The 26,577-nt window shown below is 43.3% G+C and overlaps 3 protein-coding genes across 5 annotated transcripts; 2 read left to right on the top strand and 1 right to left on the bottom strand.

Moving 5' to 3' along the window:
* Nucleotides 1–784: 784 nt before the first annotated feature.
* Nucleotides 785–19,957, top strand: slc38a10 (solute carrier family 38 member 10). Of its 3 annotated transcripts, none has more exons than XM_041962067.1 (18): nucleotides 785–979; nucleotides 1,166–1,419; nucleotides 2,979–3,096; nucleotides 3,423–3,468; nucleotides 3,627–3,720; nucleotides 3,885–4,028; nucleotides 6,650–6,774; nucleotides 10,341–10,443; nucleotides 10,792–10,974; nucleotides 11,620–11,731; nucleotides 13,320–13,426; nucleotides 13,530–13,683; nucleotides 15,249–15,410; nucleotides 15,496–15,960; nucleotides 16,072–16,158; nucleotides 16,992–17,012; nucleotides 17,432–17,572; nucleotides 17,664–19,957. In XM_041962067.1, the coding sequence occupies exons 2-18, from the start codon at nucleotides 1,330–1,332 to the stop codon at nucleotides 18,845–18,847; spliced, it is 3,336 nt and encodes a 1,111-aa protein (XP_041818001.1). In that variant the 5' UTR covers nucleotides 785–979; nucleotides 1,166–1,329; the 3' UTR covers nucleotides 18,848–19,957. The 3 variants fall into 3 exon arrangements, with proteins under 3 accessions (XP_041818001.1, XP_041818000.1, XP_041818002.1); XM_041962066.1 differs by lacking the exon at nucleotides 6,650–6,774 and adding an exon at nucleotides 5,753–5,877; XM_041962068.1 differs by lacking the exons at nucleotides 6,650–6,774; nucleotides 16,992–17,012 and adding an exon at nucleotides 5,753–5,877 and having other exon boundaries at nucleotides 17,664–19,956.
* ndufaf8 (NADH:ubiquinone oxidoreductase complex assembly factor 8) lies at nucleotides 18,963–21,318 on the bottom strand. Its single transcript, XM_041962070.1, has 3 exons — nucleotides 21,030–21,318; nucleotides 20,365–20,475; nucleotides 18,963–20,276 (listed from the first exon to the last, which is right to left on the bottom strand). Exons 1-3 carry the CDS (start codon nucleotides 21,108–21,110, stop codon nucleotides 20,256–20,258), a joined length of 213 nt encoding a protein of 70 aa, XP_041818004.1. The 5' UTR covers nucleotides 21,111–21,318; the 3' UTR covers nucleotides 18,963–20,255.
* On the top strand, nucleotides 21,253–26,444 carry tepsin (TEPSIN adaptor related protein complex 4 accessory protein). Its single transcript, XM_041962069.1, has 14 exons — nucleotides 21,253–21,341; nucleotides 21,429–21,598; nucleotides 22,077–22,149; nucleotides 22,528–22,619; nucleotides 22,714–22,807; nucleotides 22,904–22,971; nucleotides 23,064–23,142; nucleotides 23,509–23,580; nucleotides 23,689–23,880; nucleotides 24,019–24,205; nucleotides 24,296–24,409; nucleotides 24,519–24,597; nucleotides 24,685–24,819; nucleotides 24,928–26,444. The coding sequence occupies exons 2-14, from the start codon at nucleotides 21,560–21,562 to the stop codon at nucleotides 25,591–25,593; spliced, it is 1,890 nt and encodes a 629-aa protein (XP_041818003.1). The 5' UTR covers nucleotides 21,253–21,341; nucleotides 21,429–21,559; the 3' UTR covers nucleotides 25,594–26,444.
* Nucleotides 26,445–26,577: the final 133 nt, after the last annotated feature.

Raw genomic sequence — 26,577 nt, 5'->3', positions numbered from 1 at the left:
GAAAAAGAAAAAAGAAAAATACTACAGACATTTGTATTCCTTGGTGAAATACTTGACAATTTGACCCCTTTGGTTGTATTTAAAGGAAACCATCTGGAAAGTTTAGAGGAGAAATCACTCTTTGGTAGGACAACTCAGACATCTGACCGGTGACAAAGGCCCTAAGTAGGCATTGTTATTGGAAGGGGTCAAAAGCTGAAAGCTTGACAGCCACTGGTTGAATCTTCAATCAACTAATTGTATTTTATAAGCCTATCATAGGCTATGTTTTTTTATGTAAAATCTTAGTCTGAAAAGTAACTGTGTTATATTTACCTATATATAGTCTACTTTTTTTATTTTGTATTTCATTTTTTGAATTTCTCTATCTCTGTCGCTATTTTTATTCCAACTGCTATTATATGCTGCTGTAATGCCCAAAATTCCCCGGCTGGAGATAAATAAAGTTTTATCCTATGTTATCTTGTTTTATCTTGCAGCCATAGTTGTCAGATAAATAGAGTAAAAGTACATTATTTCCCTCTGAAATGCAGTGGACTAGAAGTTAAGCAAAGGAGCATTAAAAGAAAAGACGTTTAATAAAGCACATGACAACAGAAAGTTGTAATGATAAAACCATGATTATGCCAGAAGAAAGTAAAGACCTTAACCTGTATGCATGTCCAACAGCCCTAATTCATGATTACTATGTGACCACTAGTGGGCGCCCAAGTGTTTAAACGGAAATGAAACCTTCAGGCTGTGTTGTCTTCTGTCACCTCCTCGACTACAACCTCTACTTCCTGGATACGCGTTCGCAAGATACAGCCTAGTGCTAGCATCATTATTTGCTTCCCTGTTTCCGTTAACCTGTAGTGTTGTCATATAGACACACGCAAACGCAGTTTTTCAGCGACAAATGACCGTTTAATGCCACGAAATTACCGATGATAACGTTAACAGGAGAGCGAGGCGGTGGGGGCAGAAGTCGAAGAGAAAGGTGAGCTGATGAAACCAATGACGGTTACGGTAGCGTGCTAGCCAAAAGATAAAATCTTTGCGACGTGCTGGTCTTATTTAATACATTTTATATGTGCGTTTATGTTTGGTTAATGGTTATTTTACAATAAGACCAAATGTTGAAGTGTGGGAAACGTCAAACTCGGTTGTCTCTGTTTTCTCCCAGAGCGCCACGTCACTGACCAGCGGAGGAGTCAGAAAAACCTACCCGGAATTGAGTCTCGAGTGCCCGCTTTGGACCATATATAAGTCAGTTAACTACACCGTTAGCCTTTAACGGTCGGCTGACATTTTCTTACCGAAGGAGGACCTGTCACTAAGCGGCTCAAAATGACGGCGTCCAACTGGGGTCTTATCATGAACGTGGTGAACAGCATCGTCGGGGTCAGTGTGCTCACCATGCCCTTCTGCTTCAAACAGGTAGGTCACCTGCGGCTGCACGCGCACCCGCTGACGTGCAGGTGCCGCGAAGAAATGTTTCCCTTTAAATAACTGGTGGAAGAAGTAGCTATTTACTTTATTTACGTAGGTTAGAAAAGCAGCCCAAGTCCTGTGTTTGAAACTAACTACAACAGAGATGTTAGCAACAAAATATGCATTACTCTGCTTTTTTACTTTACTTTTGCATAGCTTATATGTTTGTCAAGGTGGAGATCGTTTAAACTTTATCGTTACATAGTTTAATCTAATGGATCATATTTAATAAAACGTTCATGTGTTTTGTACAGTATTAAACTAAACTAAAACTAAATTACTAATTTCCAGTAATCAGTTACGTTCCATCGTCTGCTACCTATACGGTTTTGACAAATGCAAAGATAGTCAAACTGTAGAGGTGTAGGGAAATGTTTCTAGCAACATTAATATTAGCATTTATTTAATTCCATTAATTACAAATATAAAGCAGCACAAAGGCAGCTATACACACAATATAAAAAGCTGATAAAATGTACAAATCTGCAAATTGATATGCTTCAGTTTGATGTAGTTCACAGAAAAACTATTATGTAGTCAGTTGTTGTGTGGGGTGGTGTTGAATTGGAAAAAAAGACAATAATATATATATATATATATCAATAAAATTACCACAGTAATTGCTGAATGAACATCTTGTTTGTTGCACATTGTATGTTGCAACCTTCAACTTGAGTGGGTTTCATTTTGGCCTCACTGTGTTTTGTGTTGTCACTGTACGAGGACAGGGAAAATTTACCTAATGACTGTGAATTACATGAACACATTGTCTTACAGGTTGTGACACAAATACCAAACTTGTTTGAAACCTTCTTTGTTTGCAAGAGCTCTGCTGATGTACCCTTTGGAAAAATACTGTAGTGCAAGGCATTACTCTCCAACCTCCCAGTGGAAAATAGGATGAAACAGAAGAAGAATTCATAAATTCATTCATGAATTCATTGTGATCACAGTATGATCTCTGGAAACCATTTGCTGTGATGCATTTCAGCCCACTTGCTGCCTCACTTCCTCTGTGTGTTTGCTGTGTGTGGCCATGAACCAAAGTTTACACAAGTAAACTTCAACTTCAACATTTGTGCAAAATATAGATATTTCTGTACTGAGGGAACTTAAGAAGATAAGTTTTCTTCAACATAACTTGAATTGGAAACACAGCAATATACAGCAACAATATTTCAAAATTCAGTTTCTTTCATAGATTATTTGATTCAAAACATTTTATGGATAGATAAATGTTGGCATTTAAGCCATAAGCCATCCATTCTTGTGTAATATCATGAAGAGCATGCATACATCAGACTTTTTCTTTAGTTTAGTAGGATCCCAGCTGGGGTAATCAAGCCTTAAGCAAAGTCACCTTGAACACATTCTTTGCCTGTATTATGTAATAGAGGGCATTATTTTGCATTTTGTATTCAGTAAGATGAACATGTTTTAGGGTAAGTCTATGGATGGATGGATGTATATGTTCTGTGTTTGAGTGTCCCTCTGTTCTCTTACAGTGTGGGATAGTGCTGGGAACTCTCCTGTTGTTCTTCTGCTCGTGGATGACCCACAAGTCTTGCATGTTCCTGGTCCACACAGCGAGCAACACTAAAAGAAGGACCTATGCCGGATTGGGTGAGTTTAAATAGCAATTCGTGACATGATTGACTTTCACAGATAAACCATCTGTCACACAGGATTTTTATTTTTTTTTGCAGCAACAACCACTGCAACAACCTTTTTAAATTAGAGGAAGAAGTTGGCAGTTCGCAGAAGCAAGGATAGCCATCAGAAATATATGGACAGATAAAACTGTGTCAGCAACAGAAACTTAATTTACTTATCAAACTTAATGGTTTGATACGTATTGATAGGTATTACTAAAACAGAGACTATTTTTAGGACACTGTCATCTGTTACTCCACATGTTGTTCACACTGACGTCGCTCTCTTCTCTGCAGCCTTTCATGCTTACGGGAAACCAGGAAAAACACTGGTGGAGACGAGGCAGGTCTTATTGTTATTTCACCACACATATTAGGCTATGCTTGAAGAATGTGTTATGACTTGATTTTCTACAAATAAAAACTAAAATGGATTTATTTTTCAAACCATAGGCTCTAATAATAATTGTGATTTCATCTGTCCCCTCTCTCCCCCTGCAGTATGATCGGTTTGATGTTGGGTACCTGTATTGCCTTCTACGTCGTGATAGCTGATCTGGGCTCAAATTTCTTTGCTCAGCTTTTAGGTTTAGAGGTTTGAAATCATTATTTGCTCTATTAATTTCTCAGTCTTTGAACATTTTCTGAACACTACCATGATAAGTCGTATGGTTATCTCAACGTTACTGTTCAGCAGCCAAAACAGTTGATAGCCAACTAATTTCTTACATAACAATGTTGTCACGCTGTCCTCTAAAGGTGACGTTCGGTTTCCGCGTGCTGCTGCTCATCGCCGTTTCTCTGTTCATCGTACTCCCTCTAAGTCTGCAGAGGAACATGATGTCCTCCATCCAGTCCTTCTCCGCTATGGCTCTCATGTTCTACACCCTCTTCATGTTCACGGTGAGCCCAGCAACTCACAGCCAGCTGCACTACATACAGTGCATCTGAATAGACTGCAGTGGAAACACACTTGGCTTTGCATCCAAACCTTCACAATCATAATGCGTCAAGTAGAACTGCCCTTGTGGAAGATAAAAGGCTTATCACACGATAACTATGCAGTTGCACAGCACAGTCAGTCATATAACGTTTATCATAAAGTGCAGTTTTAATCTGTCATCTGCACTACAGAAAGATCCAAAACTCTTTGTGGAAATTTATAAGTGCAAAGCACATGGAGCTCAGATGGATTAACATTTGGAACAAATGTGTCTTAATACAACAAATCTAGAAGATCAATTTTTTTTCCTAGCAACGGAGGACAGTTTTTCTTACAGCATTTTGAATATTACATTTGTCAAGTTGATTCTGAAGATTGATTGGTTGAAGGTCGATTCTGATGTGCTCTTACTTGACATGTTACACTACAGACACATTTATAACATAGTTCATTGATGCTGCTCTCTATTTCAGCTTTAAAGGTGTTTGTTTTCCAGCATATTGTTTGGATAAATGTTATTTTGTTGTATTCTGTGTTGATTCTTCCTTATATGCTCCATTGTACAGGACTGTTTCTTCCTTACCGACACAATATTGTCTTGCTCCTCTTTTTTTAAAGAGCGAATTCACACTAACTCACATCAGGCAGAAAACAATTGCTGCACTGCTCTTTATAGGCTGAGACAAAAGCTCTCCCCTGGGAAGGAAGAACTACTTGGAAGTGGCCACTAGAGACATTTTAAGCACTGCAAGTGCAAAGTAAATGGAGGTCAGATCGTCAATTCTACTGAATCACAAATTGTTGGAACTTTAGGGAATTATCTTTCAATATTAGCTCATTTGTTGCCAGATATAAATGTCAGATTCATTTTATATATTTCAGACTTCCTCTATACATATTTTTCTAGCCCATTCATTGCTGTTGTACAGTATGTCAAATGCATTTGACATGTTACTCATATTTTTCAGGAATGCACATTTATTCTCTGATCTGAAGTCGGTGAACCACATTCTTATTTGTACATACCTTTCTGCACCAGTCAATCAGCCTTGGTTGGTTAACTGGCTTAAAACTTTGCTATCAGTGTTCACACAATTACGCAGAGAGGACGCACAGCACTGCATGCACATGCAGCTAAAGAAGAAACTGTTACAACACTTTTAATTAGTGCGCTGAACACAGCCCTCTCACAGCTGATTGACGTGACAGGCTGAAGTGTGGTCAGAGGTGCTAAAAGGTTCGACTCCAGCAGCAGTTTTCTGCCTCATGTGATTCATCTCATTTACTCTTTAAATTCACACACACAGTTTGTGTGTGTGTGTTTGTATGGTTCTGTGTTACTGACCTGTAGTGCTGCTTCCACAGACTCCTCACTGCTGTTTACAGCCTCGCTGTGTGATGTGACTTGTAGTTCCATAGCATGGCGATAACCTGGAGCATTGGTGTGGTGTGTGTCTGGCTTCAGATCCAGGCCCGACCCAGTCCAGACCCCTAACACTCTAACAGTGATGTATCTTCCCTCCCTCCTTCATCCTATTTCTTTCTGCTCATTGTATCACTTTACTTCTTTCCCTTCCTCCTTTTCCCTTGTGTCCTGCCCTCCCTCGCTGTCCTTGACTTCCTCCTCTGCACCCTTTCTTTGCTCCCCTCTGTCCCACTGCTGTTTCTGTTGCCGGTGCTGTAGATAGTGTTGTCATCTCTGCGCTACGGCATAATCTCGGGCTCCTGGTTGGAGCGGGTTCACCTGTGGCGCTTCAAGGGCGTCATTCAGTGCCTGCCCATTATCGCCACAACCTTCTGCTGTCACCCGTAAGTAAACCATGGAAACTCCCCCCAAAATAACACCACCGTAAGGGCCGTGGCGGGGGAGGGTGGAGAGTGAAGGAAGCCCGATGTTTCCCCTGCAACTTTATGCTCCTTAACCCCCTCCCCCCCGCCTACCTGAACCCTCCGCCCACCCCTCTCAGTCATACCCATTTTCACCTTTTCAGTCGGGTTGAGCTCTGTGAGTGTGTCAGTATGTGTGTGTTTTTGGTGGCAGTAGTAATAAGGCAGAGGAGTACAACATGCTGAAGTGAAAGTTTCATCTTTGCTGCCCTCCCACCACTGCTCCACACACAGGATGAGCAGCTTGGGTGTGGGTGTGGGAGGCTGGAGGGTTATGGAGGGCTCTGCTGTCCTTTGGGACTTAATCAGGTAATTAAAGGAGTAAGACGTAGGAAACACATGCTGATCAAAAACCTGTGGGGTAGTTTTGTCTGGATTACCCTTTCATAAGCCTGTTACTTTTTTTTATCAAATTTATGATTTCACTTTTATTCATTACGTATCACCTTCATTACTCAACTTTGTCAGCTACGACAGGTTTTTAGTTCAGTATGGGCTTTCTTGTCATGTCTCTTTTTGTTTCCTTTTCTTCATTTTCTCTGGTTTTCTCGCCTCATTCATTACTTTCATTATCTGTCCGTGAGCCGTCAGCATGGGTGCAGCTGCCCCCCCCGTCTTGTTCGTGCTTTTCCCCGACTTGTCTTCATTTGGTTCGGGCCGTAACCCCCCCTCCCTCCCCCCTCCTTCCCCTCAGATGGTGCTGTCCTCGTTCAAACACGGGCTGCTCAGCGGCTGGTGGCTAGAGCAGGTCAATGTGGTGCGCTGGGAGGGTGTGTTTCGCTGTCTCCCCATCTGTGGCATGGCCTTCGCCTGTCAGTCGTAAGTACTCCTCCTGCCCCTCCACCCGCACGGGACCACGCAATAAAACTAATGTCAAACAAGACTCAAAACAAGATTCAAAATATGGAAAATCTGACAGTAGTGCTGAAATCATGTGGTGGGTAGATGCTCAAACTGTCCAACTCCTGCAGCGTCACAGTGAATTGAATCTTTCATTGCTGCATGTTGAAATTGAGCAAACGTCTCAATTAGTGCATGTGTACTTGCATCATTCCTTTAAGCCACAGTGGAGGATTTGGGGTGAGTTTGTCATGTGAAAGAGGCACACATATTTGTGGTGGAGAGGAGGTCGTTGTTGAGGGATTTCTGCTGTAAAAGTGAGGCTACTTGTTTTTGCTAATGTGCTTTTCACAGTCAGCTCATTGGTTTCTGCTCCGCCGTTATGTTTGCCCTCTGGAGAATTAACCTGAGGCTTGAACTTGCTTTACTACTACTTTTGTTTGTTCTGATCAGTCCCGAATAAAACAGAATTTGGTTGTTACAGAAAGCAAACATATGTTGGAAATCAGTGCCATGCATTTGTCAAGTGACTTTTAAATGTCACAAAAACTACAGTGAGAATTCACTGAAAGAAAAAAAGTCAAAAATGAATTACATTTAGACAATTTCCTGAGCTAACAACAAAAGGAGACTTTTTTTGTCAACTTTCGGCCCATTTCTGAGCAAAATATACATGATCATGAGATCATTTCTTGCCAGATAGTAAGAAGGAGTTTTACGCTAATCTTGGCATTCCTTTAACTTTCCCCACAGTGACGACATGTCACTACTCACATCTTAATCAGAGCTTCTCCAAGTCACTGTATCCATTCACTTCTCCATTTTCATCCATCTGCATGCTATGTCACTGCCTTTTTTTCCTCTACTCTACGCTTTACTGCTTGCTCTGGGTTTGCGATGACTTGCGTGGGTGAAGGGGAACGTGCGAAGGCCTAGTGGGATCCGGGTGTGCACAGTCTTATCTTTGATTTGAATACCGTGCTGGGGAAGGATGCAGGGAGTGCTGTGGTGAGGTCATTAGGAGCCAGATGTTTGGGTGGTGGTGCTGTATGGGTTTGTTTGTGTGAGAGAGAGTGAGGTAAGTGGCAGGAGTGGGTGACTGTAGCCTTGAGACTCAAACGAGACTTTAATTAATGTAATCGCACAAAGCCAACATAACATTATGGTATGGTGGGCTTGTTCATTAGCAAGTGAGGTGTGGGCATGTTAGAGGAAGAAGAAAGTGCGCACTTGTGTGTGTTTATGCTTGTGTGTTTTGTGCGTCGGTTCCCACTAGCGCCGCTGAGTGATATTTGGCAGGGTGATTTCTTGGCCTGTGGTCAGGCCGAGCGAGGCGAGCACTGCGTTAGGCGGCAGGCAGCTTAAGCCAAACCACTAATCAACACATTGGACCGCCGCCATCTTACAGACACACACTGATGTATTCACAGGCTGATTAAACAGCTCTCAGCACATTGGATTTTTATTACATTCATGAAATGTGTTTACTTTCAGTTAAAACATTACTTAACATCACCATTATGACGAGATGGGAGCTGGTCCCATTGTTTTTTGGCTGCATGTTTGAATGGCGAGGAGCAGTTAGCTCATAATAGAGGGACATAAGAAAAACATGCAGCGAAAATGTCCCTCTGTGATGCTGCCATCAGCACGCTTTCAACTCAGAGTTAATGATATTACCTACAGCACACACTCGAGCCCTCCCAACACACATGCACACTTCCCCCAGGTTCGCTTTGAAGACCCCCGTCATATTTCCTCCATTTAAGGGCAGCGTTAAAGCAAAAACACATTAGCCTCTGAGTCGGGGCTATTGAGTGACCATTAGATGCTTTAGCTCCCCACTTACAATACGCCGTTTTATTTAACCTTGGCTATGCGATTTACTGGTTTGTGGATTAAACAAGCGTCAAGAAAACGCACCACGGGACAGTGCTTGCTCATAAAACCAGAGTGTGTGAAAGAGAGACGGGCAAAGAGAGAACGAGAGGCAGAGAAAGTCTCTCTCTCTCTGTCTCTCTGTGTTTCTTCCTTGCACATATATATATATATATATGTATATATATATATATATATATATATATGAGGGAGTGAGAGAGAAAAAGAGGAGGCAGCACAAAGAGTCTGCCAGGAAAGTTTATAATGCTCTAAAACCTGCCAGGCACTCGCTGTTATATATAAAGCCTGTAAATTCACTGGGTAATGTGCCGATGGTCCCCTCCACACACTCTACTACAGCACAGGACCTAAAATGACAGCGACAGGTACCTGGGTTCTGGGGACAGACAGACTCAGGTTCAACCTCACCAGCCTTGACTACTGTCACCCATTCTGTGTCACACACATACGCACACTTAATACACACCTCACTCCCACTGCCATGACATTACTACAATCTACTGCTGTTTTGAAAATGGAATTAGTACTGGTATTTAAAACTTTTTGAAATGAATTGTTAGTTAATCAATATTAACATTATATTCATAATATGAACATGTTCACATGTTGAAAAACTTGTTGCATTCATGTGCATGTCTGATATACTTACAGATACAGAGCTCGTAGGATGGTGTGCTTTATGTCCAGACTTACAAGTGTCTAAATTACGTGGATTTGATGGCCCATTTTTACAGAAAATAATCAGTTACTAAATCATGGGCTAAATCCATCAGTTAATGATTTCATTACTTATTGTTTGCACTTGGTTAAACAAATGCTGGATGTATGGGAAACGGTAATTGATAAATGGAACAAAACAAGTACATTAGCAAGAGAACAACAAATTCACTCTAAATAAACAAAAATGATCTAATTTCATTTACCTAACCCTAACCCTGTGCTGTTTATTTCAATCACTTCTCAGCTGTTATTGGTGAAAACTGGCTCCTTTGTTTCTTATCAACAATAGATCAATGCCACCTTAAGATCCAGCAGGAGGCTTAAGACGCTGTGATGTTTTATTATCTCAAAGTAATTAAAATTAAAAATAATTTAGCAACTTATACCTAGTTTTTCTTTTGCTTGTGACTTTAAAATAGAAGGTTTTAGAGCAAGTTTCATAGAAGTTGGCAGTGAACTATATTCATTAAAAATGCAATGCAGATAATCTGCAAATTTGCATTAGTCAGTAGGCATGAATTAAAAAAAATCACTGAGGATACATCTTAGACAACAGACAATACACATCTTAATTTGATGCATTGTCTTAATGTCTGTCTGGCTGTCTTTAATCGGCTAAACAAGCAAAAATTGGTCATCTGAGTTGGTTGATGCTGCGAGGACACGAGGACACAAATGCATCATTTGATTGAGTGGCACAAATGGGCTTCCATACGGCTGCACATTAACGAAATTTACAGAGCAGTTTCCGGAAAAAAAAAAAATCCCAGGCTCTCCCTGCCAGCCTTGGGAGTGACACTTTCCATTGCAAAAGCTTTGTATCTGATAATCCAGACAGCACATGAAAGCACAACAGCAGCACCCATGTGGTCTTGTGTCATGCAGCACGCAGATTGTGTTGTTGTTGGGCTGCTTGTCTCTCACAGGCAGGTGCTCCCGACCTACGACAGCCTGGACGAACCATCCGTCAAACGCATGAGCACCATCTTCACCTCAGCCCTCAACGTAGTCACCATCTTCTACATCACTGTGAGTGGAAACACACTTCCACGCACACCACCCACTGCCATGTACACAGGCTGCATTTCTGCACATGCCATTGTCTGTGCTGTAACATGGAAACCTTGTGATATTACATCTTCAAATCAGCACCTGAAAACGTGTCAAATGCTTTTCTCTCTTCTTGTTCAAAATCCAATTTTTTTTTACATGTATCAGTAGTAAAATTGCTTTTTTATCCTCTTGAATTTGCACTAAAAGAATCTTGAAGGGTGATGTTTCCATCAGACAGCACAGCAGATGTGTTATTCATGCGCACTCATACATACATATTCAAGTCTCCCTCTTTTTGCTTCCCTCCACCTCTCTCTGAACCAGGTGGGTTTCTTTGGCTACGTCAGTTTCACAGAGAACATTGCAGGCAACGTGCTGATGAACTTCCCGTCCAACCTGGTGACAGAGATGATCCGTGTGGGCTTCATGATGTCTGTGGCCGTCGGCTTCCCCATGATGATCCTGCCGTGCCGCCAGGCCATCAACACCATGCTTTTTGAGCAGCAGGTGAGCTTGAATGCTCCCCAGAACCCAGCTGTATGACGAATGTAAATGCTGTGATGGTTTGGATACCAGTTAAAAAAAACGAAGTTTTGTGTATGATGCGTGAAAAATGGCAGCTGTAACCCCCCTTCAAGCAGATGTTGTTAACCTCTGCAAATGTCTTGTTCCTTTTAAGTAAATTGATTATAACGTAATGAACAGTGTAACTTGCTGCCTTATTATCGTGCAACCGCTGCTCCCATCTTCTCTGTTCCACAGTTTGATAATAATATAAATAGAAACACATTGTTCCATGTAAACAAAACCTCCTGGAAACACCTGCTGTGGAGCTGAAATATGACATCAAATTCATTTTTGTCATGTCCACACATTGCAGTCAGAGGGTATTTTTCTTTTGTTTCGAACTGCACCATAGGTAACCAGTAACCAATCTAGTTTTAAACAAAAAACCCAAGCACGGCAATATGATAACGAGAAATAAAACAATATTGCACACAAGGATCAGTAGACACAGCACTTAATGAATGTGGTGGAAAGATAAGTAGCACAAGCTACCCTAGAAACAAAAATTAAATCGGAAATCTGAGATTTTTGACATTTTATTTTATTAAGTTTCCTCTCATCTCAATCTCTGTTTCCGTCTTGCAGCAGAAGGATGGGACGTTTGCTGCCGGGGGATATATGCCTCCTCTGCGCTTCAAGGCAATCACCCTCTGCATTGTGTTTGGCACCATGCTGGGAGGCATTCTCATCCCTAACGGTACGTCCTGTGTGTGTGTGTGTGTGTGTGTGTGTGTGTGTGTGTGTGTGTGTGTGTGTGTGTGTGTGTGTGTGTGTGTGTGTGTGTGTGTGTGTGTGTGTGTGTGTGTGTGTGAACAATCATGCATGGATTGAAATTGTATGTGTGTGCATATGTGTACAACTCGCTGACTGGAGGTCTTTAAGGTGCATGTGTTCCTTTATGTGGGCGGAGTAGCTGGGGAGCTTTACGACGTGTGTGAATGTGACTTTACGAGTCAGTGACTGTCACACTCTAACACAGTCCTTAAATCAGGGCCCTAACTTTTATCTCCTTTTAGACGGGCAGACGGGAAGATAGGGCTATTATTCTCACAGACTCTCTCTCTCTCTCTCTGTCTCTCTGTCTCTCTGTCTCTCTCTCTCACACACACATACACACACACACACATCCATGTACGCACCAATATTGGCTCTCTGTCGGGTTCTTTGAGTCTGTCCGTCCCTCTCACAAACAGCTCCAAAATGGTGGAGATGTAAAGGTTAGCGTGAGTTTATGTTTTATTCATCCTTTTATATGGTCGCTGTTTGTTAAACTTTTCATTGGGTGGACACAGACACACACACACACACACAGAGTGGGTTTGGCTGCCTCTTTGTGTATCTAATCAGACTAATAGACTGAGGAGAAGGGAGGTAAGGACCCTGGGGAGAATGGACTCTAAATCTGCGGGAGACAATATGTTGTCCGTCCTCTGGATGAACGATGGGTTTCCAGGCCTGACGCCCAGCCGGCCCAGTCCACAGAGACAGGGGTGGGGCCAGGGCTCGCTGCTGCCAGGAGCAGGGTTCCATGGATGGAAGCCTGGGGCTGGGCGAGTGCCGGTTATGAATGGCAGAGGCAGATATGAATGGAGATAGATGAAGAGTGTAGATATGGAGAATTGCTTTGAGTTTTTAAGCAGAAGAGTCATGGAACAGTGCACTCAGCAGGACACAAACCCCTCAGCTCTGGCAGTGTTTGATGCCATGTTTCTCCCAGCGAGCTCCACAGCACTGGTTCCCAGCCATTTTTCTAATATAGCCCCACATCCCTATCAGATGAGCTCAAGTACCTCTTCATCAACACCACCAGTCAGTTTCCAAATGTGTGTTCATTTGATTTTAATGTGGATGTTAAAAATACATCACAAACAGTCAATATTGTTTTTTGCATATAGTTGATTGTCAACGTTTAGGTCAGTTAGGTTTCTATTACTACAACTGCCACTTGGAATTTCAGAAGCTGGATCTTTCAAACCTTTATCCATTACTTTCGTTTAGTTATTTCAAGAATTTATCCATTATTTTTAGCATTTTTTTTAACAATTTATTTATTACTTTTAGCTGACTACATCAACTGGTTATCTGTTACTTTTAGCTAATTATTTCACATGTTTATCCATTATTTTTTGCTAATTATTTCAACTGGTTATCCATTCATTTTTGGTCATTACTTCATTTGTTTATTCATCACTGCCACATGTGCCCTGACAGCACTGGTTGGGAATCACTGCACAACAGGATTACAAGATAATCCCTGTGTTTTTCTCTCCCTTTTCTCTCTTTAGTGGAAACCATTCTGGGTCTGACTGGAGCCACCATGGGCAGCCTCATCTGCTTCATATGCCCTGCTCTCATCTACAGAAAGATCCAGAAGAATGGCATCATCGCTCAGGTGACAGTCAGAATCAGCACTTTCTTCATCATTTGCTCAGTGACAATATGTTTATTCACTGTTTTGGGCCTGTTGTGCGTCTCTCTTTCTCTCTGTCCTGTAGCTGGTGCTTTGGGTGGGTCTGGGCATCCTGCTGGTCAGCACCTTCACCACCCTCTCAATTTCATCCAGAAGCCCCGGCATCAAGGTCCAAGCTCCTCCCCCTCCAGCACCTAACAGGAACAACCCGCTGCTACCAGACCTCCCTGAACTGCACGGTAAAGATCACAACATGTGGTAATGGCGGGCAATCACTTATCTACTTGATGGAATGTAGATTAAAGTGGTTTACTAATGATCCGTGGAAACATTTACCTCAACGGGCTGGAGCCAGGCTTGTCTGCAGAGTCTGAGAGTGGACAGCAGTCCTACGTGTAATTATTTCATGCAAAAGGCACCGGCAGCACAGGAGACATGTTTATTTCTTGTTTTATTTTCAAAGTCGCGGACTGCAGCGCCCTAAGATGGCAACATAAAGAGAATATGAGGCCATTGCAAAGGGCCAATGAGACTAAAACAGAAGCACAAAGCCACAGCGAAAAAAAAAGGCTTTCTTTCATCTCTGTGAGAAGAAAAGATGGAGACAGACAGAGTGACTGATAGACAGACAGCCAGGGTGAGGAGATAACCTCTTGATAATATCTGAGAGCAGCTCTGAGTGCTTGACATTGATGGAGCGAGAGTGATGCCCTTCAAACTCGAGTAATTTCTCTCCACCCCTCTACCTCTGTTTCATTTCTCCTGCCATCCCCTCCCCCCAAAACACATTGTCTACACCCGTCTCCCCCCATATCTCCTGTGGCAGCTATAAAATGCCTGCAAGCTCTCGCTGTATAAAGGGAAGAGGGTGATATGGGTTTGGGGAGGGGAGAGGGGTGCAGACGGAACGAATGGAGATGAGATGGAGAGGAACTCTTCGATTTAATATTCTCGTTTTTAAGGTGACACAGGAGGGGCTTTTGGTTTCAATTCTGCTCTTTACTCTTTGGTCCTTCAGGAGCATGTTTTTCTAACCTGCTCACTGACACCGCCAAAGTTTTTCTTTCTCTATCTTTGTGATTCTTTCCTCCTGTTAGTTTGAACTGTTGTTTGATTGTTCTTCTTTCTTTCCTCACATTTTCACTCCAGGTGAAACCCATGTGGACCAACCTCCACACCTGTTTCCTGTTTGTCACTTTCAGTTTTAATTCATCTTCCTCTTGCTCATTCATTATACTGCACCAATTGTCTCAGTAACCATTGTCAGTATTTGCTGCCACCTAGTGGATCCACTCATTAGAGATAATCAGTGAAATCAATTATGGCTGAGTGTATCAGTACAAACAGTTTATGTGAGATGTGCCGAGGTGTTCATTTATTTTAATGCCAGCAGTTAATGTGTGTAATAAACATAACTGTACAAGGAAATAAAGAGGACATGTCAGGGCCAGTGGTAAATAGTAGTGCAGTCATTTTACTTTTCTTAGACAAGAGAAAATAGTGGAATAATGGAGGTGTCAACTTTATGGTTTCTTAATTTAGTTGCAGTAATACGTCTCATGCTTTTCAGACTAACTGTATTTACTGGCTGTGTGAAAAAACATGCAGCAAAGGCAAATAAAAAGCTCCCCAGCAGCAGTGCTGGACAACAGTAAAAAAATATCTCAGCGTGAAAACTTTATTTAAATGGTTGTATAAGTCTTTTACTGAGGGACTTATTTACTTATTATTCTACTTTATTAAGTGATGTCCAGTAGCAGTTGTCTGTGTTTTAATAAGTTGTGTTTTGTGTTTCTGCATGTAGACAATTCTGCAAACAAGAGGCCAGTGGAGATAGAAAAACCTGACCATCCAGCTGTGGAGGTGTTAAAACCCGTAGACAGGGCTGAGCCCCCCCAGATTAAAGGACCAGTGGAACTACCTGAGAGAAAGAAGGAAGAGGTGCAGTTGGACCGCCCTGATCCTGGTAAGCAAAATGAACCAGGGCTCGAATTTTAACCAGTTCTCCACTGAACTGTGAAGAATTAGTGATGTTTTGTCTCTTTACCCAGGCGTTGCAGTGCCGGAGGGGGAGGCCCATCGCCACGAACCGCCCATCCCTCATGACGAGGTCAAGGTAGACACGAGAAAGAACAACGCAGAGCTGGAGGAGGAAAAGAAGCAACCCGTTCCTCCTGCAGGAGGAGAAGAGGAAGAACCCAAACGAGACGAAGATCGAGAGCACGCTGTCGAAGTTGAGAACAAAAAAGACAGGTTTGAAGAGAAACCAAAGCCTGTGGAGGCTGTTGTGAGGAAAGAGGAGGTGGATTTGGGTGGAGGTGAAGTCCTGTCCAATGAGGTGGTAGAGAAGCCGGTTGCAGACGCAGGCAAAAAGCTGGACGTTCCCCCGCTAAAGAAAGTTGAGAAGCTCGATCCTGTGAAAGAGCCTCTTGCAGGGAATGTAGCTGCGGTGGAAAGTCAGGCTGCGGCAGCAAAAGTCGATAATGTGGCCAAAGCTCTAGATGCTGCAGGGAAACGTGAGTAGTTGTTGCTGTTCTAGTATAACTGCAGTTTAAAGCAGCTGGGTGGAAAAACTGTTTGCTTTGGAAAATGCAACACTGACCTGGTGATATTTGCTGATCCTTCAGCTCCACCTCCTGAAGGCGAGCATCATCCCGCAGCAGACGAAGCTCCAGCCGCAGACAGCAAAGATGCAGCTGACGAGAAGTTGGACGGTAAGTAGAGTAGAAAACTTTACGGGTTTCTAGACGTGAGTTAATCTTCCTTCCTAGGTCACTTTTGTTGCAGTGATTTAAAGTTGCACTGCAAATGTGTCATTTTGGTGATTTCATATTTGAATTTCTGCAATTGATTGGACATGCTCAGATGATCTTAAGCATAGCTCCATAAAATTATTTTGTCCCCCCGCCTTAAAGTTGGTACACATTTTGTACCAACATTCAGCAATCGTACAGCAATAATTTCTTGAAGAAGAGGTGGTATGTGGATGGTGCACAAGCCTGTGAAATACAGTGGTCCTTTGACAGTAAGACCCAGCTTAGGACTTTTCTCTTTATCCCCAAGTGGGGGAAAATGACAGCATCATAAAGTGCACCTTTTTGTACACTGTAAGGAAGACTCTACCGAAACTTTCAAGTCATTCTTGAAAATGTAGGAATGGAAATACAAGAGATAAGAGATAAAAAACAAAACAAGTGTTACACTTCATCAGAAATTATTGTAATGAATTTGCAAGGGGTCTGCTGCATGTCGTTTATGCCCCTGCCTCTCTTTCCTCCTCTCAGTTTGCTTGTTTTATCTCATGTAATGTATTCTCTGTGATCTGTTCTTGCTTATTGTTCCTATTTCTGACGACACGAATGGTGTAAAAGACAGCAGAGCTATTCAAATCCATTTCTTTCTCCTACTTCTTGATCTGGCCTGATACACCACGCAGTCATTTTTGGCTTTTGTTGACTTTCTTGTTCTGTTTACTTTTGCCCTCTCTGTCCTCCTCCATCTTTACCCCCTTTTTTTTCTTTCTTTCTCTGCCGGACTCCTATCACAGTGATAAAAAAGCTGGTTGCAGGTATGAATTCCCTCTTGCTTCTTCTCTTTACCCCGGTCTGTCGCTCCGTTCCAGACCATTTGTCTGTTAGGTTAATAAATTTACATATACGTACAGTACTTATATTAATTTGTGTTTTTGTCATATAACTGAATAATGTGCGAGTGTAGAATCCACCCACTCACCTTGCCCCCCTAACATAGTTTGTGTATGTCTACAGCTGCCCATTACTGCCCATTCCAGTTTATGTTTAAGGCTACGACCTAGACATGTGTGTTTGAATGGTCAGCGAGACGGTACTAAGCCATAGTGGAATATTGTCAATTTCTCTTCCCCTCTCACATAGAGAACTGGTCCCACATCAGCCTAACTATGCTTCTTGACTAATGCAGTGTTGTCTGAGCAGGTCAAACATTTAATTCACTGTCTCTATCATGCAGAGGGCCAGTTCAACCACGCCGTGCTACTGCAGGTGATCAAGGAGCAGCAGGTGCAACAGAAGAGACTTCTAGACCAGCAGGCGAAACTACTGGCTGTCATAGAAGAGCAACATAAGGAAATCCACCAGAAACAACCTGCAGGTGCGTATACATAGAATGTTTTGCAGATTTTGGGCTTGGTGGTAGTATTCAATTTAAGAAATAAATGTGACAAAGTGTTTCTAACTTAAAGGAGCTGCTGCTGAAGGCGAGGCAGAGAAAGGCATCCAGGAACACTTGGAGGTGATTGAAGGTGGAGGAGCAAAGCCCAAAGAGTCTGGCCTGGCCTCAGACCTGAAGCAGCCAGAGGTAGCTGGAGCTCCACAAGGTGGAGTAGCTGAGCCTCACGCCGTGGCCCAGAATCAAGCTCAGGCTGGGGACAGGGGTGCTGAGGTTGAGGCTCATAAAGTACTTGTTCAAGCGCCTTACAAGGAGGATGTCCATGCTGCAGCAGGAGGAGAATCCCATAAGCAGAGCGAGCTGGGGGCGAGAGGAGTGCCACTGGGAAAGAAAAGAGTCGATGACGGTCAGCCTGTACATCAAAACGATCAGGCAGCTCAACTTAAAGATGAAGAAAGAAGCCTGGATAAGGAAAAAGAGAAAATTGAAAATCTTAAAAAAGAAGAGCTGAAGATTGAGGTTCAGGCGAGACTGGAAAAAGAAAGGATTGAGGGGGAGAGACTGGAAAACCTGGCCAGAGAACAGGAGTTAGAAGAAGAAAGACAGAGGAAAGAGAAAGAATTGCAGGCAAGGTTAGAAAAAGAACAACTGGACAAGGAGAGACGAAAGAAGCTGGCCGCAGAACAGGAGTTGGAGAAAGAGAGAGCAGTGAAAGAGAAACTCACACAGGAGAAAGCTGCAGAAGAGAGGCTTCAGCAGGAGATCCAGAAGGCAGATAATGAAATACTTGAGAGAGCGAGGAAAGAGATGATTGTGGAGGAGGCTGAGGAGAGGCTGGCCCACCTGGAGCGAGCCGTAGTAGCCAGAAATGCTGGAAAAGCTGCACAGGGGGCTGAGAGGGAAGACGGTGAAGCTTTGAAGACAGGAGGACGAGACCTCAAAGAGGAGGCTGCTACTCAGGCAGACCCCAGAGAAGGTGTGGAAGACGGGGCCCTCAGAGCCAAGGCTCACCCCCAGGGCTCCCACGAGAGGGTCAGGGACCAGGGAGAGATGGATCTAAGGCGGAGGCGAAGGGCACTGGGACCCAAAGAGGCTGGAGGGCCTCCACGGGAGACCAGGGGTGTGCCGGGGTTGGAGCCCCTGCTGGAGCTGGGGGGCTCAGACCTGCATGTGGCCCTAGAGGAGCAGCTACTGGCTGGAGCAATGGTGCACTCACGGCAGATTAAACAGGTCTCAGAGGATGAGGGAGCGAAATAAAACACATCAGATACGCACCAATTCTCATTCACTCATCGGACAGTAACACACACTGTACACCTGCAGAACACTTGTAATACTGTGGACCACAATATTGTTGCCTTAAATTCTTTCTTGCCTTCACAAAATGTTACGGACAAAGAGGAACATTTTCTCTCTGTGTGTGTACTGGAAATAACCCAAAGTCTTTATTAAAGAACAAAGTGTATGTAAATATTAACTTATTTTTGTCTTTAAGGGGGAGAATTTTAAAGAGGTAACTGTTGAAATGTAAATAAAACTATGCAAATATTCTCTGGAGCATTTAGACAGGACGAATATACAGTATTAATGTTTGTTCTTGAATCACTCATGTTCCTTTTTGTAGAGTCTGCCTCTGCAGGATCTGTGATTTATTGTCTCCTGTGCTGTTTTTGTCTTATGCATTTCGGTCAGTTTGTTTCTGTTACTTTGACATGTAAATATTGTAAATGTGATGCGTGATCAATGTTTAAGGTTTCTTTGAACCTACATTTAACACATATTGGATGTACACATATTGTGTGTTCAGGCACCCTTATAAGTGTTGTTTCATTCTACTTTCGGATGAAAGTAACTGAATACGACTTCATGCTGGAGCTACGAGGTATATAATGTAGCCTTACTGTTTGATGAACTGTGGACAATGAAGCAGCTTGATCCATCTGGATCCATGACTCTAGCTGCTAATCATTCCATCTTCAGTATCTCTTCCTTGTTGATTTATCAGTGCCTTCCAACTCATGCTGCAGTAGTGATATTTTATCAAAGCAAAAATGTGGCAGTTTTTCCTCAGTTTGTGGTCTCGCTTCCACTGAACCTCTTACTGTAACCAGTACAGTAATAAAGAGAAAATAAGATCTGTACGTTGTGTTAAGGACATAGGAAGGAAATATGGAAGATGGAGTGTTTTCTTAGTAATGCAGCTTTTCTGAAAATTCCTCCTTCAGTTACCACTTAACATATGCTGGACCTTTGCTTTGTACCAGAGGCTATTTTTATGACTATTTTTCTATGTGCATTGTATTTCTGTACATTCTGCTGATAAGAATAAATAAAAACATCTCTATGACAACCATGGCTGTTGCTCTGTTTCGATAATGAAGACAGATAGTGGCACTGATTTATTCACCTCTGTATTCAACAGAATCTGTATCAGTCTTGCATATTAAAGACTATCACCACAACATGTCGTCTCCATCTCACCAGTGTTATAAAAAAGACAGTTCATTTGCAGTTCCAAGTAGACGAAGTGCCATGTCATCAACATAGCAGCCATCCAGCACCACAACTCAGTCAATACGTCTTGTCTTCTCCCACAACACTGAACAGTTGATGTGAAGACAGTCCACCTAATTTGCCGCTCTAACAACAGCAGAGTAGTTTCCATTCATCTGGCTTTTTTCTTGGCCTGTAATAAAAAATGATAACATTTGAACTGTGACCATCTAACAGGACTAAATGAGAAAAGTAGGAGGGTTACTGAGTTTGTCACTGACTGCGCTGATAAAGCAGGTCTTCAGTGCTTCAAATTCCTTGGTGCACAGGTCCTTCTTCAGCTCCTGTCTTCCCGTTGTGGTAGCTGCCACACACTTCCCATACACTGCTGCCTGAATCACACATAAGTAAGGACGACAAAGGAAGTTAGCATCTTTTTTACTATTTATTCAGGATAGTGGGTGACTTTCAGTAATAAAATCTATTGCATGCACTTTGTCCTCTTAAGCACAACCTTGGCCATTCTCACTACTACCTGGTGTCTTTGCACTAAAGCTTTAGTTATATTGTACACAATGTGTCAGTCAAGTGCCTTATAATGTCAGAACTGGCATGTTCTTGTGACCTGCACCATCAGACAGCCACATACAGGAGATGGTGACCTGCGTAATGGAGGTTTACCTGTGGTGCAACGTTGCTACAAAACACGTGGGTGATGACGTGTGAAGGCTGTTACGGAAGAATACGTGAGACTTGCTCTTTTGAACAGCAAAACTACTGCCTCGTTAGCTTGTATGTGGGGCAGACTGAGTTTTGTGGTCCTATCTAGTGATCTTAAATAGCAAAGACAGCTGGTTGGAATTCATTTTAATGCAAACTACACGACACGTTCACAGAATTGCACAGCACAATGTCCCTTTCAAGCTACAACATCGTCAGTGCTTACCTCTGATGAACACTGCGCAAAAAGCTCTGGGAAAAGACGTATTTTCTCTCGACTGCGACTCCAGACGTTTGACCCAGACATGGTTGGCGTTAAAAGAGGTCCTTCACGTTTTTAAGTCAAGTGACGCGCTAGATGGAGATGGACCGATAATTCGGAAACCGACGCTGCTTCACAGCTTGTTAAATAAACTGGAAAATATCTAAAACATTTAAATGACATATACATCAACCACCAGACGAAACATTTGTGTAATCACTGGACAGCGCCATGTTGTTGACCCTGTCATCAAGGAAACGTCCCGCAGAATATTTGGTAATATGATTTGCTCATCTCTCTGTCAGTCAAAGTGTCAACTCTAGCCTACGCTCATTTGATTCGCTGTTTTTCGACCCTAAGCAGAACCGGAACGCCAATAGACTCTAGGATTGCTACTTGCTGTTCTCTGATTGGCTAGCTGTCACCTCGAGCGCCACCTTCCCCTCGTACCCTTAGGAAGAAGATGAGTAACCCGCAGCCAGGATTGCTAAATCATGGCAACATTTATGGAACGATTAGCTTTTCTTCAGAAAGTAAGTGCTGTCTATAGTTATTGCTAATTGTGAAAACCATTAACAGGTGAATCGGAGGTGATGAATCTGACGTGCGTTAACGTGTCTGTTTAAATTTGTTAAGCTCTTTCATCAGTAGCTTGCTAGTAGCATGCTAGCTAACAGCAAGAAGAGACACATTTGGTAACTGCATGTGATGCCATTTTCCAGTTGAACTGCCGGCTTGTTTCGCTTAAGTTTGAAAACAGCAGACAAGTGTGTAACACTGGTATTAACTATTTATATAGCCCAGACTAACCTGGTACTCAGACCCTGGTGTCATGCCAAGCTTGTATCCATGTCAGCATCTGTTTCACCATTAAATCAAACTGCAAAGTACACAGGTTGGGTTATAACCACGTGGTTTGTGCACTGTGCAGTTGTCATAAGTCCCATACTGTCAGCTTTAAACTTGTGTTTAGAAGCACCCTTTTTAAAAAATCTTTTCCACCAACTGAAGGTCCCAACTCTGATGAAGGCAACAGCAGATGATGAAAACCCCTGTCCTGGCTACCTTTTCCAAGAGATTGGAAGTATCCTTTGGCAGCTTCTGCTGTGGTTCAGCCAGCAGCTGCGACTTCTGAACATTATATGAACATGTGACTCACATGACTCAAGCCTTGGCTGGTAGCTGCTGGATGGTTCAAAATGTCATTTACAAGCTACAAAAGGTGTGGGGAAAGGCTTCTGATTTCATTTAAGGTTATAAAGAGTAAATATAAGAGTATACTGTGCGTTATGGTTCAAACAGTTGGAATCATTGCTTAATTATATGTCATGTAGCAAAGCTCAGTGACACATTTTCCATTTGAATGTTTTCTCTTCTAACCAGGGAAGGATCACTTTGCTCAGATCAGACATACTGAGTCTATCACGCTATGGTTAAGTCCTTAACCACTGTCATTCTCTAGAAATTTCCCATGAGTCTTCAGGGTGTGGTCAGTGTTTGTTGGAGTACCTTCTGGAAAGGCTGCAGGTGGAGTCCTGTCACGTTAAACTCAAGGTGAGAACAGTGATATTATTCAAGTTTCCATGCCACGTAGCCATGATGCATACAGAATGTTGTCAAGGTTCTGCTCATGCTTCTCGTGTTTCAGGTGCTGAAGATCTTTGTCCATCTTTGCGGTCATGGCTCAAACCATTTCCTCACAGAGCTCCGCAGGAACTCCACTTTCATCCAGCAAGCGTCAGGTTAGATATTGTGTTTTTTGCTCCATTTAACTCTCATCACCCTGTCGCCGCTGTCACCTGAATATTCACTCACTGCTGGACGTTTTACTTTTTAAGTTTACAGCGGCCCTCCTGATCCTATCCATGGCACAGCACTGTATCAGAAAGTGAGAAATACAGCACAGGTGAGGCGCAGGTTCTATTTAACCATCGTGTCAATCATTGTACTCCGACAGGTGGGAAAAAAACACTCAATTTTTACTTTTCCTGCTTGCAGGAAGTGGCCAGGTTGCTTTTCACAGATACAATTTCCACCAAAAGCGTCTCACCACTTGAGCTAGCCCCCCCAACCATGGGTGAGTAACAACAAAGTCCACACTCCACACATTACAATGAATTACGTGTAGCATTGGGGCTATAAGTGTGGAGCTTTGTAAATAATAAAACATGGAAACAGACCAAAAACTGTCAGAACCCATACCTGCATTCTTTTTGCCTGTATTGGATAGTGACAGGTGAGAAGGCAGATGGGAAACAGGTAGGGGACAGAGGGGTATGACAAAGGTCACCGGCTGGAATTGAACCAGCGACCATGTGGACATGTGGCATGCGCTAGCAAAGTGCAGGGAGCTCAATGTATTTTAATGAGTTACAGAAGGTTCTCTGTAGTTTGTGAACTTAACACCGTGAGTACAAAAGTTCTTCTGTATCATTCTGTCCAGGTATGGGATCAGGAACTTCCCACAGGTCAGGAATGCAGGGCTTTGGATACAGTCCAGGGAAACAGGGGACAGGTGGGTGACACACCGCCACACACACACACACGCTGCACACAAATCCAATCAAGCTCATCTTCTGTGTACATTTCTGTACTTTTTTATGTCTGTGCCTGTTCCTCCCAGGAGGCGGTGACTCACTGCTGGATAAGATTCAGAAAGCTGCAGAGGTAGTGGCCAGTGCTGTCCTTCCCCCGACCGAACACCAGGGCATCCGTCTCCATGACAACCATTACCGCGCCGTAGTTGCGCCATCTGCGCCCATAGAGGTGGCTGTGCCTGCATGTGCCTATAACCTGCCTGCCTGCAGACCGAAAGGTGAGACGTCCTAGGTGTGATGGAAACGTGGGTTTAGGCTTCTAAATGGAAGGTGTGATGAGTTAGATGAATCACTGACCAGCTCACTGTGCAAATGTTCATTTTGACACCTGGGACTACAATGTGTCTTCACCACAGCATTGACCCAGCGGTGCCCAGGGCAGATAGGAGGCGGCTGGGAAGAGTCCGACAGCGGCAACAGCTCCTCTCACAACTCCTCTCAGGATATCGCAGCTAACAGCAGGGCCTCTGTGGGCAGCAAATCAGCTGGTACTGGGAGCCAGTCTGGGGCCAGCAGGGAGAGCAGTGGCGACCTATCAGAACGGTGAGTGGCAGTCTTCAGATCAACAGATAAACCCTACATATTCCACATCATTGTCCTGTCTGTCTCACACGCTGTCTGCCTGGTGTCCAGGGTGGAAGCCTTGCAGTTGGGGGACTGTGGCCAGGAGATGGCGCTCATCAGCAGACTGACTGAAGGATCCAGAGTTTTCCTGTCCAGAGAGGAGAGCCAGCACTTCATCAAAGAGTCAGTGGATCTAAAATCAGACTGAGAATAGAGCCGCTTAGGCTGATTTTCCCCATTATGGTTTGTTGGGACTGGTGTGGCCTGATTTCTGTCTTGTTTAATCTGTCAGGTGCTCCATTCTCAACTGTGAGGTCGTGCTGGAGTTGCTCTCAAGCAAGCTTCAAGATCCCTCAAGCACCGTTAAGATGGTACCGTTGATTAGGAGAGATCAAGGTTTTCTTTATGATACTGTGCAATCCTAATATATATCTCTTTGATTTCCTCCACCCCTGCAGCGGGCACTGTGTGCTGTGTCATGCCTCCTGACCTCTGACCTCCTCTCTCTGGAACAAATGTTTGGAGCTACACAACGAAGGCTCCGCCAGCTGAGTGAGGGGGTTCCAGGACCTGTGGCCAACAAAGCCACCAAAGTAAGGGACACATGGAGAGAAAGATGCACATGGCGAAGACTGATAGGACAGAACACGATAAGCCTCAAAATGAGGGTATATTTAGTTGTTCTTATCTCTTCTCACCAGATCCTGCGACAGTTTGAGGCTCTGATGGGCGGATCTCCACACGGTTCCAGGCAGGACACAGCGAACAGCAGCCATCAAGCAACTAATCAGCTTCCCACGTCAACATACTCAGACCCTTTACTAGCAACCCACTCTGCAGACAACACCAACCTCAACCATGGTCAGCCTAACATCTCACCCACAGGTGTCACCCAACCCCAAAATCACCCATCACCCCCTACTAGTCTGGCCTTGGCCCAGAGAGGCTTCTCTGAGGAGCTGACGAATGACGGCGATGAGGAGAAACTTTCTCCTGTCCAGCAAGAGTCAGTGCAAAACCAGGAAGAGCCAGTCAGGACTGCTGAGGTTGAACTGGTTGCTGAAGAACCAGCGCTAAACACAGACAGGTGCTCTTCCCCTCCAGCTGAGCCCCAGAGTGAGCGGCCCTGTCTGGGCAGACTGTCCCTGTTCAGTGGAATGGAGCTGGTGACCAAGGGGAGGCCCCTGTGTAAGAGAGAGCTGTCCCAGACTGAGACGGACACAACGGACAAGAGCTTAAGGGAGAATCTAGCTGTGCCTAACAGAATCAGCACCAGTGAAGCCAGTGAGCGTGCTCCATCAATCTGCAATTCAGTCGCATCTAATAGCAGCCAACCAGTATCGGCCTTCTCATTTCTTAACTTTTGACCGACTTTTTACAGCTGGAACTGTTAAAGTTGAACCAATGATGTCATTGTGTACAGGATATCCTTTCAGAAATATATTTAATTTTTTAAAAATCTGTTAGGTTATAACTATATATAGCAGATTCACATCATGTTAGGGTTTTCTGTTCATATCTGTATGGTGCCTCAAGAGTTGTACTGAATGAGCAGATCGGGTCAAGAGACAGAGATTTAGGACTAACAAGTGGATGATGGATGAGTTCAGGCCAGTTATCATGAGAAACCCCTCAACTGTCAAGAGCGAGGCCGGGTCTGTAAGCTGTGTCGCTGTTTGTTGGCCGAGGTCTAATTTCTCAAAAGTATTTTTAACGAGAGTGGTTGTCTTGAATTACAGGCTATTATTGACAGTTGCTTTATCTCAGGATTCCTTTTAGCTAAGTGAAACAACTCTTACGCCTCTGCAGCACGCCCTAAACCTCTGAGGGGAGAATCCCCCAACTTCTAATTTGCACTACAATTGCTTTTCTTATGGACTCATAAACCTACAAAGGAGAGTTGTCTTCCATATTTTTTTGGTACTAAGCTATTATGTCTATGTAAATGTTATCTGAGTGTTAGTTTACAAATTATTTATTATGTCCACCCTGTATTGATTAAAACATACCTGTGAGAGCGGCTGTAGAGTGCATGTCTATGATTAAACACTGTTTGGAAAACTAATGGAAGAATATTCTGTGTGCATAATCAGTGTGTGGAATTATGTGTGGTAACGCATCTGCAGTCACAATAATGCAAAATATCTGCAATTTCATGAACGGTTGCTCACGTACCCAAATAAAAAGCAGATTACCGTCACTGTGTCACCATTGTTATTTCAGTTACCTACTGTACTGTGCTGTTGAGGACTGTGGAATGTAGTACAAACTACATGCCTGGATGGTAATCCAACCTACTGATGCCTACAATGAACTCTACTGATGTATTTTGTCTCAGTGAACACGAGCTA

This window comes from Chelmon rostratus, chromosome 21 (genome assembly GCF_017976325.1).
Source record: "Chelmon rostratus isolate fCheRos1 chromosome 21, fCheRos1.pri, whole genome shotgun sequence".
Taxonomy (NCBI): domain Eukaryota; kingdom Metazoa; phylum Chordata; class Actinopteri; order Chaetodontiformes; family Chaetodontidae; genus Chelmon; species Chelmon rostratus.
This window is presented reverse-complemented; position numbering and strand designations above follow the sequence as displayed.